Below are 14,126 nucleotides of genomic sequence, written 5' to 3'. Positions count from 1 at the left end.
AGTCAAGGGTCTGAATACTTTTATGAATAATAGATTTCAGTTTTTTGATTTTTGATTAATTTTTGAAAATCTCTAAAAAAAACAAAACAAAACAAAAAAAACAACAACAACCATGTTTTCACTTTGTCATTATGGTTGTTTAAGTGTAGATTGATGGTTAAAAATGGCAGTTATATCCCTTCAAAATCAAATCCACAGCACATTAAAGTGTGCAACAAGTAAAGGGGTTTAAATACCTTCTGAATCCACTGTATTGTGTGAGTTTTGTGTTTAGTGGTTTAATGAAACTGTTATATGAATAAAATATAATAGTGATAGTAGTATACTGTAAATAAATGACTCCACACAATCTTCTTGTATGTTCCACTTTTCAGAATGGTGCCGTTGAGTGTCGGAGAATATTTTGCCCCCCTGTGAACTGTTCAGAGGATTCACTACCGGTTCACGTGGATGGAACGTGCTGTAAGAAATGCAGATGTAAGTGGACAAGGAAGATTGTTTATCTAGAATTCCTCTTCTATGGCCTACCTTGTTACCCCCTTCATTTTCAGTGGTTGTACCTCACCCAGATGACCCTGATCAAATATGTTGTCCATGAACTAAATGATTTGCAGAAAACAATGACTTTACCTAACAAGAACATGTCAATTAAGGCATCTGTGGATATATTAAGCTGGTATTTAATTATGGATGTAATAAATATCAGCTAATACAGGTGTTAATAACACTCATCATCATTGAATGTGTTAATTGCTTTGAACTTTACTAGAAGTCCTTTCTGAAGTTCATGGTTTGTTGCTGCTAACCAGGGACATTGCTGGGCCTGTTTGTTTGTTTGTTTGTTTGTTTGTTTATTTATTCGGGGGGGGGGGGGGGGTTGAGGGTGCAGCCAAAATATATTCTTATTCCTTATTTCTACAGATTTTACACTCATTGTTACTCTAAAATATACATGACTAGAAAGATGTTTTGGTGGCTTTTAAAATGTTTTTAAGTGGATTATGCCCAGACCCCCATAAAAGAGGCTTAGCCCCCCCCCCCCCCCACTACAGTCTAAATCTCTGGTGATGTCCCTGCTGCTAACTAATGCTGTAATGTTAGTTAAGGTAACCTTAAATGAATTGTTAAGGGATTCTTTTCTTTTCAGTTTATTTTTTTAAAAAGATTTCATATTCAGATTTCATTCTCCACCAATGATTCAGGTTTATCTCCATGTGAAGTATGAAGTCAGTACTTTATAGACCTCTATAGCCTAAGGACAGCTGTTCTTTAGAGGAAAAGAAGAATTGTTATTGATGACTGAGCCTGTTCTAATGTAAATGTACTGTGCAGTGAGAATCGGAAATACTTTGGTGTGATGAATGTATGGGGTATTAATTCGTGAATGAAAATTCCAGTGAGGCTCATTTGATGAATTTGGTCAGCCTTATTATAATAAGTTCTTTTAAAGGTCATTCTAGCACAAAATGGCTCTCGAATTACTCTCAGATCTATGTTTTGCTATTGAGCAGATTGCTGTCAGTGTGCTTTGAGCCATAACTAATGGAATTTAGGCTATTCATGGAGCTCTACAGTTATTTTTACTATTATACACGTTTAATTGTTTGGATCTTTTTCACTCTTGGAGTGATATTCAGTCTAAACCCATTATTTGTCAATTTTTCTTTTCGCAGCTAAATGTACCTACCTGGGCCAAACTCTTTCAGAGGGTCAGCGCTTTTTCCTACAGAGCTGCAAAGAGTGCAAGGTCAGTAAAATTTCTAACTGCATGCCATGACAATGCGTAATGTGGTCTTTAAGGGTTATTCAACCCAATGTTATTTTAGTTCTGAGTAATGACTGATGCTTGTTATAGCTATCAATAATGCAAAGTCCCAACAGCGTTAACAGGAAAATCCTAGCAGCATGATACTTAACTTCAGGCTGTGGATTCATAAGCAGTCATGACAGGACACAAATCATTTTGAGACTGGAGAAATCATTATAAGTTGCATTTTCAGTTGAATTTGTGGAAACCACTTTAAGGATTCGTTGTGTTGAACTATTTCAGTTGCTTTTGTTTGATTTGTTCATTGCAAACAGCTGAAAGTCTGTACATTCTGACAATAAACCTGATTTGCAATGCTGGTTGAATCAGTTTGATTGCAACTATATATCCACATCCTCCCTTTGAGAGAATAACTACACAGAGTCTTGTAATGTCTAAGAAGGTTGGAGGGATTATGGTTCACTCCACCATGCAGAACATTTTCTTTATATTCTTTAACCATTTGGAAGGTTGTTTTGCCCAATATTCTACTGAGATGGCCAAATACGAACCTCCAGGTTCATGATGCCATCAAAATTCACATGGGCACCTGAACCAACAGCCAAAAAACAGACCCAAAGCATTTTTTTTGTGTGTTCTACAAAGATTCAGTTTAAATTCCAAGAGGAAATAGTATTATATATGAAAAGAAATAAAAAATACACAACTACAAAACAAACTAAAAAAATAGTTTCTCATATTGTTTGAGTGGAGCACTTTCATTATTGTGTGTAAGATTGGGTAGACTTTTTTTGCCCATTAATAAAAGGTGCCATTAATTCTTCGGGGCATTGTATGTAACTGTGTCAATCAATGTCTAAAAATCCAGGCGTTAGATATTTTTTGTGACCGAGGACTCATGGAAACACACCGCGCAGTTGAATTGATAGAACGGACCTACACAAGGTATCATGCTTTTCTGTCTGTGGAATGTAATTGGTTGGAGTACTGTATTCAGATTCTACTAGGCACTTCAAGGCAGTATCAGTCTTGTATAATTGCACCGTGTTTCATCTTGTTTCCTTCTACTTAGATCTGAAATATTTGAAATGCGTCAGTCTGTTTTCGGAGATCTATTCAAATAATTTATGAGCCAGTTTCATATCCAGACTTTTCTCATGCATTTTAATATGATGCTTTTTTCTACATCCAGCAATTTGTAGTCTTCACTAATACATTACCAACACATTCCATTACTATTTCTTTCTTTTTTGTTTTTTTCTAGAACGGTGTGATGGAGTCAGTGAACGAAAGCTGCCCGAGTCTCAATTGCACAATAAACGACCAGATTTTGCCAGAGAACAGATGTTGCAACGTCTGCAGAGGTGAACTGTTTCTTGGGTGGTTGTTTTTTTCCCCCCTATCATTTTGCTTAACATGCATAACTGTGGCAAGGGTGATGCTGTTTTCCATTTTGTCAAGCCACATTTTAAAAAATCTCTCCTTTTTTTTGTTGTGGATGATTCATATAATCTCACGGTGTGATGCAGAACAAATTGACTTTGTTAATCTGCTTTTCTGAGATTTTGCGGATTTCTGCAGTATCAGCACAGTTGATAAGATTTTGAAAAAAAACAAGCAGCAATATAATATAAATACAATGTCTAAGGTTGTGTACTCCTGATTGTTCACTCGGTTTCCAAATGGCTGTTTAATGAAGCTGTAAACTTTCAGCCTGAATATGCACCTTTACTTTAAGAAAATCATAAATACATTTGACCAAAACAACCTGGAAATGTGCCATAGTGAAGTGGAAGTATATAACATGAAATGACCCAGTTTTCATGGTTATATTTCTAATTTGAATATCCTATTTATTACATATTAAATTAAATGTATATTAAATCAATAAATAGGCAGATACAGCACCCTCCACTAATATTGGCACCCTTGGTAAATATGAGCAAAGAAGGCTGTGAAAAATTTTGTTGAAAAAATTCAGAAAAATAGCCTGCTCTCATGGATATCAATTGCAAACAAAACAAAGGTTTATATATATATATATATATATATATATATATATATATATATATATATATATATCTTTGTTAAATATAGGTGTGCAGCAATTATTGGCACCCCCATGAATTCATATGAGGAAAAATATATGTTTGTGAATGTTTTTAACAAGAGATCAAAAGCTTCAACAATAAAGACACAGCCTTCTTTGCTCACATTTACCAAGGGTGCCAATATTAGTGGAGGGCGCTGTATAAACTGTCACTAAGGTGAAGGAAAGTGAATCTTTATTTATTTTAGTAAGATTGAAGCTTGACTCACTCAGGCTGTCATGCCTCTGCCATTTTGATTGCACTTGGCCCATAAATCAATTCGAATATGACAAGCCGCTGTCGGAGAATGTTCAGTTACACGTGGGCCTGAAGCAGTAGCGTTTAAAACTGGTCTGAAATCTATCAACTACAGAGAGCTTTCAACAGTTATGTTCTAGTACATTTTAAAAATCATCTGCTATGTGAATGTTCTGATTTTACAAAAATGTGCAGTATATTATATTTAATGCTGTTGGATGTAAGGTTTTGCTCTCTTTGTATATAAAAAAAAAACAATACAGTGTCAGAATATATTAACTAATAAATAGTGTCCTTGATTTTACTAATAAGCATCAGAGACATAAATTACAATAGACTAATAACAAACATTGCTTTTATTGTTGTTCCCATGAAACTCGAAGTAAAATCTCAAAGGCACATTGAACGCAGGTTAAAAGTTGAATGCTAAAGCAATTAAAATGCAGATACACGTGGCAGATTGAACTGAAATGAAGAGTAAAGCTCTACCTTGCTTCTCTTTTGTTGTAGGTCATGATTTCTGTGCAGAAGGAGTTCTCTGTGGAGAAAACTCTGTTTGCAAAAACCGGAATAACAAGGCGGAGTGCGAATGCAAAAGCGGTTACGCATCTATACACGGAGATTCAACCTACTGTGAAGGTAAGACAGATTTAGTCACAACACAGCGCTGTTCAAATATGAAATAGTGACAACACTGGAAAGATACTGCAATTACTTACATTTTTTATTTAGATAAAATGAAACTGTTCCCGCTTCAACTTTATGCTGTCTAGATAACTGACATTTGTGAACATGTTTCTCAGAATGACAATCCTGTCCATTATTTTTTAAACCTGAAAATAACAGAATTATACGACGTCTTCTCTGCGCTCAGCGAAATGTGTCCAAATTAAGGAAGACCGCTGTCTTAAAGCTGCCTTCCAAGTGGGACAGACTATATTTAGGAGTCCAAAAGGATTTCTATCATAGGCATCCTCTTTCCCAATAGAACCCTGTGGAATAAGTGTCTAATTTCCACTCATGCCTGTTCACAGGATTATTATATATAGACAGAGTTTCTCCAAGATCTTTAACCTATCTACCTTTGGAACATTTCAGTGTTTAAAGCTGCTAATTTAATTAAAATTAAGCTACAGAGAAAACACAGTGACTCCAGTTTTATGATTCATTAGTCACTACACAAGAAAAGTAATTAGCCATTAAGAAAAAGTTAAACTCACAATGTTGGCATAAGTGTTGGATTGTGTAAGTGCAGCAGTGGCTGTAGGGGATCAGCATTCTATTAATCATGCATCTAATGCAACTGCACTGTTTGAACACAAGTTAAAATATATAGAGAGCACACTGACCGATAGCTCCAGATCGTAATGACTGACATCTATTATAGGTTATACGGTTATAAACTCATGTTATATCCTCTTCAGTAGCTTTCAAACAACACCAGCCCCATGCTATTGCAATCTATAGCGACCGAGAAAGAGGTCAGTTTAGCCGACTTTGTAGCTCTAGTTCTGCTTAAAATGACACCTCATGTTTAACATGGACAAAAATACAGATTGTTTTCATTGCTTAATATTTCAGAAATAAAGTCTTTTTTAAAAAAAGAAAAAAGAGTCTTTTCATTCATAATTTTTCTCCGTTCAGATTTTGTTAAAAAATTCTGAGAGTTATGATTCCAATCCAATCCAATCGTGAAGCCAGCATCGTGAATCGAATTGAATTGTGACCTGGAGTGTATCGTTACTCAATACAGTGGAAGTATTGAGTTGTATAATCAAATGGCTTACCGTGTTGTAGTAGTGAAAAGGCATCTAATACAAGTCAATTTGGAGCTGTATCATTTTAACATCTGCCTCCGAACTTCAGAAATGTAAAAGCCACACCGTTTACGTGAGCCTGATAACAAACTTATGTGCTGAGGAAGAAAGTGATTTGCCTTCAAGATGAACTCTACCACTGTTTTAGCTCCGTCCTGGCAGTAGATCTTACAGTGTCAGACACAAAAACAAATAAATGGGAAAGGCCATGTAAGTCGAGTGAGACATGATTGAGGCATAATGTATGCACAGTATTAAACTTGTGCCTATAAGCTATACCTGCTTGTTCACTACATTAAACTCACTATGACACCAAACACACTGGTGTAAGAGGAACATTACGCACCTCAATTTTGACTGAACTGGGGTGTGTCTTGTGTGAATTGATTATTTTGTGTCATCCTGAACAATAGATTTTCTCTATTTCTCTAAATGTGATATGTGATGGTTATTGGATTCTGAATTCAGCACGTCTGAACTTTATCAGTGGAAACATTTTCAGTCTGGGGATGCAATATCCAATTTGAAGTGCATTCCAGCCTTATATTTATTTTGGACATTAACCTCTCTGAGCTGTGTTAGTCTCTATAAATGTTTATATGTCGATTACTGAAACGTGGCCAAGTCAGGCTTGGCAGGTTATGAAGGTGGAGAAAATGTTTATTTCTTTCTGAATTTGATAAAAAAAAAAAAAATTAAAAAAAAGCAGCCCAGGAGTCTCTGGTGCTGCTTTAGACAGCTTATGAGCATGACATTCTCTAGGAATTAAAGGAATTTAGCCTGGTAGGAGTGTCTTCACTAGAGCAGGATGAGTCTCTACTACAGGACAGCCGCTGAAGCTTGTCAGAGAAGCCAAAGATAACCGAGCCAACATGCTTAGGCCAACAGAGAGCAAACAGAGCTATTGTTCACAACTCAGTAGCTACAAAATGCTCCTTCATGTCACATATTTCCTTAAAGTGAAGGGCACACAGGAACCAGGGCTTACATACTGTATAGCATGCCGCATCTACGTGTTTAAGTATTCCTCAAAAAAATAAAATAAATAACCCTAACCCTAGTATGTGACATTGTGAAAACTGCCTTCTTTTATGAGTTCTAAATTTTTCTCACAATCTGAAAATCAAATAACGATAAAGCTGATTATAAATACTGTCTTTTCTTACTTTTCCTTTTATCTTATTATCTCATTATTATCACATTCTCTCATCTTTAATCAGATATTGCTCACATGAGCCGCTGCAGGCTGTAGCCACTTTAGCAGCACCACAGCGTCACCGGATCCCGCTAGCTGACAAGACTTTTCTAAGTTGGACTGCCAGGTTGAAAAACAAAGTCTTTATCCTGTTTAAAATGTTGGTGCTTTGCCCAGTACATTTCCCCCAGGAGAGAAAAGAAAAAAGAAAAACCAGCACTGGGGGGAAAAAAAAGGACTCTGTCGAATGTGTTCCTGCAAAAGCTGGAAATCTGTCGTGCCAGAGAAAGTGCAGGGGCAAAAAGAGATTAGTCACAGGTGAGATTTATGAATTTTTTTTTTGTCATAGCTTGATAAACTTGGACTCGTTGCTGCTGCTGGTGTAAAGACCACAACGTAGACATTTACACACACGAGTTCATGTATTTTCCTTATATTTTCTTTCCCTTAAACTGACGGCACTGAAGAATGTTCTACGTAAAGTAATATGTATAATGCGCTTTTTAAAAATAGACATAGTCACACAGAAGCTTTATGGAAATCCAGATGTAGTTACAGTATAAATACCTTAATAATCCAGAGGTGACAGAGGCGAGGTGAAAGGACAAAACCTTTTGAGGCTGGAAGAACCAGTCATCATTTGGGTGTCACCAGGTCATCACTCTTCTATAATTGTAAACTGGTGGCTTGGAGGTTAAGGCTGTGGGTTACTGATCAGAAGCCCAGGGGTTCAAGACCCAGCACTACCAGGCTGTCACTGTTGGGTCCTTGAGAAAGGCCCTTAACCAAGGAGTGCTGCATCATGACTGACGCTGTGCTCTGACCCCAGCTTCCCAGAAGAAAAGTTTCACTGTGCTGTAATGTATATGTGATTTAAAAAATTATCATTATTATTATTATGCTTTCAACAGAAGACTGAACAATATAGCGACTAGGAGCATAGTGTTTTTTTGTTGTTGTTGTTTTTTGGAGGGCAGATTTTTCATGGGTTTCATGTTGGACAGCAGCAACAACAACAACAAAAAAAGTGTAGTTACAAGTGCAACACTGACAAGTGCAGAATCTCCAAGTAGAAATGGAGCATCAGGATGAGTCAGGCAGGTCTGGATGGCGAGAGGATTTGCAGTAGAAGCGTGTCAGGATCAGGCTCCGGCAGCAGGAGAGCACGTTCAACTCAACAGTGTCTAAGTCTTTAAGCCGGAAATTGTGTCTTGTGTGTCAGATGCAGACAGACTTGATAACCGCAGAACTGAGCAGACAGAGTCAGGCTTTCAGGCGCAATAAGACCCCATTGTCCGAGAAAAACCGTTTGTGCTGTACACGAAACTGTCAGGATTGTGCTTCTCTCCTCTTGTACATGTGTGTTTATTTAAAGGTTACAGGAGTTGCAGTCGATCACATAAAAAAATTAGAAACCAGTGTGTTAACAGATTAATAAAGATGGATCTCAGCATCATATAGTCGCTGTTGGAAAGGAGTCAAATATGTAGAAGGGACAAACAAGGGACTCATGAACAACTCTCACAAAACATAAAAACATCATGTCATTGATCATCCAGGTAAGGACGCACGGTATTAGTAATCAAGCGTGTGTAAACTTTTGAACTGGTTCATATATGTAAATTCAGTTATTATTGTGGCTTGTAGACTATATGTAAACATCTGTTATGTGAAATTGTTTATTCAGATCATTACTAAATAAAAAACAATGCTTTAAAACTTTGATTCCTCTTATATATATTTATATTTATTGGCACAACTATTTATAGGAACATCATATGTTCCTATAAATCTGTTTTATTTTCCTGGACATGGCATGCAGAACCTGGAAGTAAGATGCTTCCACACTGAGTGTTGGGTAAAACTCTTTCAAATATATTTAACATATTTAACCAAAGTCCAGTATCATGTGAGGCACATTAAATCTGTTCTGGTCACCCACCATACTATACCCTTTTAATGTTTCCTTTCTGTGATCTTCTCTATATTTACATTTACATTTGGTAGAATGACATGGTTACATTCTGATGTTATGTAAAAGCTTTCCTTATTTGAGAAATTAAGCCCAACATGTGAAATCACACCAGGATTCTTAGCTGGGCATGGATTGTGAGGCTGTTGATGGTGATTCTAGTCTAAGAAGGAAGAACTTTGATGTTGGGTATATTAGTTCAGTTTTGTCAAGGCTGAGGTGCAAATGATGGATCTTGATGTCCAGGAAGAGATGTCAGAAAGGCTGTCTAATATCTTCTCAGCAACTTGGAAGGTGGATAGATGAAAAAGAAACTGATAAGAGAGAAGATATTAGACCAGATCACTGAGCCCTGTGAAGAACAAGAGTTGACCAAGAACCGACTCCTGTGGAAGAATGTCAATGTGGCAGGTACACTGAAAACCAGGTCAGCTCACACCTCCCAATCCCAAGAGTGAAACAAAAGGATCTGGTGATTCTGTGTCACTGAACACATCAAGGAGGATGAGGACAGATCCCTTGTGTAAACTCCCTGTGACTGTAACGAGGGAACGTGTCCTTGGAAGGCATTGGTTTGTAAGCAGACAGGTTGGCATTTTGGTCAATGGTATGAAGACAGAAGGAACCAGACCTCTCAATATAGATTTATTGATCACTAAAGGTAACTGGTGCATATCTACTTCTTCAGCTTGAATGTGTGCATATGCTTCTCCTTGTCTTGACTGAAGGATGCTTGAATGGCTGTTTCTTTGACAAAGTCATCAGAGGTCAGAGGTGAGAAAGACTGTGGAAGTGGGAGGAGGACAGGATAGGAAATAACCTATACGGAAGTAAGGAAGCAAAGGCAGATAAGCATTACATGGATCAGAGATGCAGTGAAAGAAGACTGCCTTTGCTATAGCCACAGAAAGAGACGAGCCGGGTCCGATACTTAACAAGATCTGTAGGTGATTCTGGATTTCCTCCATTTTCTCTCAGCGCTCGAAGCATTCTTCTTCCATACCAGAACATGTCAGAAAGCCAGGAGCTGGAAGGCATCGGGTCTAGCTTGCTTGGAGCTGAGACTGATTGGCAGACTGATTCCAAGATGTGGAGAAAGCTGTGCAGATGGTAGAAGCGGCTTTGATAGCAGGCAAATCTGAAAAGAAGGCACTTTGAACTGGTTCATTTGTGTGCATTCAGTCATTATTGTGTCTTGTGGACATTTGTATGTGTAGGAATGATAGCACAGTAGAAGAGAATGAAGATAACAGTAGCCGTGCAAGTTGGGTAGAGGTGGAGTGGTGGTGAGGACCAGTGGATGACAAAATGCCACAAAGTAATGGTCTGAGAAGGTTCTGGTAAAGGCAGTGATCTTTAAGGATGATGAGGTCAACAGGAAGGATTATTTGTCCATGGAGAGGTGATAAGCAAACATGACCCTTAAAAGTCATATTTGTTAGCACATAATGCTAGTTATTCTGCCATTATAGCATAATGCAATATTTTTTCATTCTCAGAGAGAAAAAGCTTTCTCAAAGAAACAACAACACATCTGCCAAAGCTATTTTAACATCTTTGAGCACTTGGAAAAGGTCATATGAAGAAGCATCATCTTAATTAAAGAAAAAAAATATTATTGTTTTCTGCTTTGGGCTCTCTCACTGTGCTGGTGTTTAAACAATGTGCTTTTTAATCTCTTAGATCATGCTTATTAATGTGTCATTATTAATAGCAAGCATGGTAAACAGAAAAGCTGCACTTCTTCTTAACCAGTTTTCATTCAAATCAAGAAACATAAGACATAAATTTCTGTTCTTTGTCCCAGTGTGTAATTTCTCCATTGATTGGATATACTGTGCATTGGTGCATTGGTATACAGTGTGCGGCACTGGTCCGTGCGCGCACGGGACCAGAGCCGGTCCCAAGCCCGGATAAATGGGGAGGGTTGCCTCAGGAAGGGCATCTGGCATAAAAAAACCCTAGCCAAAACAACATGCGAATCAACCTTTAAAACTTCATACCGATCGGTCGAGACCCGGGATAACAACGACCGACATCGGCACTGTTGCTCAACAGGGTGCCGACGGAAAATGTGCTACTGCTGGACGAAGAAAAAGAGGAGGGAAACGCATCTAGCTGAAGCGCGAACGCTATAGGACCCATTACGCGGAACTGAAGGTCGGGTCCCTCAACATTGGCACAATGACGGGCAAGGGGAGAGAATTGGACGACATGGTAGAGAAGCGCAAAATTGACATTCTCTGCGTACAAGAGACTAAGTGGAAAGGCAACAATGCGAAAGGAATAGGTGGAGGCTACAAACTCTTTTACCATGGGTCGGATGGGAAAAGAAACGGATTGGGCATCATCTTGGCTGAGAAGCACATAGATCGAGTCGTAGAGGTGAAGCGAGTATCAGACAGAGCAATGAGACTTAAACTCCAAGTAGAAGACACGTTAGTAAACATTGTTAGCGCACATTCCCCACAAGTCGGATGCAGCAAAGCAGAGAAGGAGAGTTTTTGGAGCGAGCTAGAGCCCCTAGTAGAAGAAATTCCAAAAGAGGAAAGATTATTCTTAGGAGGCGACCTTAACGGTCATGTGGGTGAAGGGAACTTCGGGGATGAGGAGGTGCTTGGTCAACATGGGCTGAAGATAAGAAATGAAGAAAGTCAGAAAATCATAGATTTTGCAAAAAGCATGGAGTCCGTCGAACTGGACTACTACCGCCAACATGATTAGGCTAGCAGCAGTAAACGCCCTGGGTTACTCCAAAGGGCTGAGAAGAGAAAATAAGGAAACATGGTGGTGGAACCCAGAAGTACAAACCAGCATACAGCGGAAGAAAGAATTGAAAAAACTATGGGAAACAACCAAAGATGAAAGAATTTCAGAACGACGAACTACGACGAACTGTACAGATGAATAGAAGATGGAGGAGGGGAACGGGAACTGTATTGTTTAGCACGCCAACGGAACCGTAGTGGGAAAGATGTTCAGATGGTGCGCGCAATCAAAGATGAAGACGGAAAGGTACTGACAAAGATTGTTGAGATCAAACAAAGATGGGAAGAATACTATAAGCAGCTCCTGAATGAAAAGAACCAACATGGAAAAAGATACAAACAAGAACTGGAGAACAAAGAAGAAGTACCATCGATCAGCAAACAAGAAGTGCAAGCGGCAATGAAGAAAATGAAGCCCAACAAAGCTACGGGCCCAGATGTGATCCCTATCGAAGCCTGGAGATGCTTGGGCGATATGGCGATAGGGTTTCTCACTGGGCTGTTCAATCACATATTTAACACCGAAGTAATGCCAGCGGAATGGAGAGAAAGTGTTCTAGTACCCATCTTCAAAAACAAGGGAGACGTACAGAACTGCTCCATCTATCGTGGTCTGAAGCTCATCAGCCACACTATGAAACTCTGGGAGAGAATCATAGAAGATAGACTCCGCAAAATTGTCCCTGTAAGCGAGCAACAGTTTGGATTTGTTCTGGGCAAGAGCACCATAGAAGCTCTGTTCCCCCTGCGGCTGCTCATGGAGAAGCACCAAGAAGGGCAAAAAGAACTGCACTGCATATTCGTAGACCTGGAGAAAGCATATGATAAAGTCCCACGTGAAGAGGTTTGGCGCGCCTTGCACCAGTCAGGTGTGCCAGCCAAATATGTCAGAGCAGTTAAAGACATGTACACTGACAGTAAGACCAAAGTCAAAAGCGGTGTGGGAACCACAGACAGCTTTGACGTTAAGGTTGGACTCCATCAGGGGTCAGCCTTAAGTCCATTTCTGTTTATCACCCTCATGGACAGGCTGACAGATGGACTCCGGCAAGAGCCACCATGGACGATGATGTATGCCGATGACATCGTACTATGCACGGAGAGCAAACGACAAGCTGAAACAGCACTGGAAAGCTGGAGAGCCGCGCTCGAGAAGGGGGGACTGAAAATTAACAGCAAGAAGACCAAATACATGTGCATTGTTGATCCTGAAAACCATGACTCATTGAAGTTCAATGATGGAGAAGAAATTGAACAAGCAGATAACTTCTGCTACCTTGGATCCATTATGGAGAAAAATGGAACGACCCGACAAGAGGTCAACCACAGGATCCAAGCAGGTTGGGCTGGCTGGAGAAGAACTACTGGAGTCATGTGTGACAAAAGAGTGCCCGCTAAAATGAAAGGAACCATTTACAACAAAGTGGTATGACCAGCGATGCTGTATGGTCTGGAAACAGTGGCTACCACAAAAAGACTTACTGCTGCTCTGGAAGTAGCAGAGATGCGAATGTCAGATTTTCGTTAGGCCACACTAGGCTAGACAAAATCCAAAATGAGCAGATCAGGAAAACGGCCAAAGTCGCGCGCTTCATGGACAAAGCAAGAGAAGAGCGACTGAGATGGTTTGGGCATGTAAATAGAAGAGGGGTAGAGCATGTCACACGAAGAATGCTCTGAATGAAAGCCCCAGGAAAACAGAAGCGGGGAAGACCGCTACGGAACTACATGGCCCAAATAAGCATCGACTCAAAAGAGGCCAGGGTGTTGCTGGAAGACACCCACGACAGAGACATATGGAGAAAATTGATTCGCTGTGGCAACCCCTGAACTAGGGAAAAGCCGAAATGAAAAGAGAGAGATTGGATATACAGTGTATGTATTTATCTAGTTTCTTTTAAGGCATTTTTAAAAATGAATTGTTGAGAATGTAAGTCACCCCGTTCATGTCCAGCGCTGTAATGAAGACCAAACGTAGGAGACTTTTTTCGCTCTATATAATCATGTGACACAACTTGAATCTGGAATCTGCCGTGGACGCTAAGATCTTTTTCATAAATTATTTCTTCTAATTTTTATCTTTCGTTAAAGAGCAGGAGATTTTTGCCATGCTAGTTTTTCCCATTTATACTAGTTGACCCTACGTACAGTGCTTCCTTTTCTTGCTTTCGTTTTAATCTCTTTACTATTGACCTGATCTCACACATTCATTTAAATTTTCATTTAAAAAACTCATACAAATCATGGACTTGCTTACC

General features: G+C 39.1%; 1 protein-coding gene across 3 annotated transcripts in view; it reads left to right on the top strand.

The window, feature by feature from the left end:
• The window catches only part of LOC128614110 (protein kinase C-binding protein NELL1-like), a 213,726-nt gene that overhangs the window by 97,462 nt on the left and 102,138 nt on the right, over positions 1-14,126 (top strand). For all 3 annotated transcript variants that reach the window (XM_053635404.1, XM_053635403.1, XM_053635402.1), the window contains exons 9-12: positions 375-477; positions 1,674-1,747; positions 3,033-3,132; positions 4,627-4,755. In XM_053635404.1, coding sequence (XP_053491379.1) covers positions 375-477; positions 1,674-1,747; positions 3,033-3,132; positions 4,627-4,755 — 406 coding nt within the window. The remainder of the gene's footprint in view (positions 1-374; positions 478-1,673; positions 1,748-3,032; positions 3,133-4,626; positions 4,756-14,126) is intronic.

The sequence above is a fragment of the Ictalurus furcatus genome, chromosome 10 (assembly GCF_023375685.1).
Source record: "Ictalurus furcatus strain D&B chromosome 10, Billie_1.0, whole genome shotgun sequence".
In the NCBI taxonomy this organism is placed as follows: Eukaryota; Metazoa; Chordata; class Actinopteri; order Siluriformes; family Ictaluridae; genus Ictalurus; species Ictalurus furcatus.
Note: the sequence above shows the minus strand (reverse complement) of the source record. Positions and strands in the feature narration are given on the sequence as shown.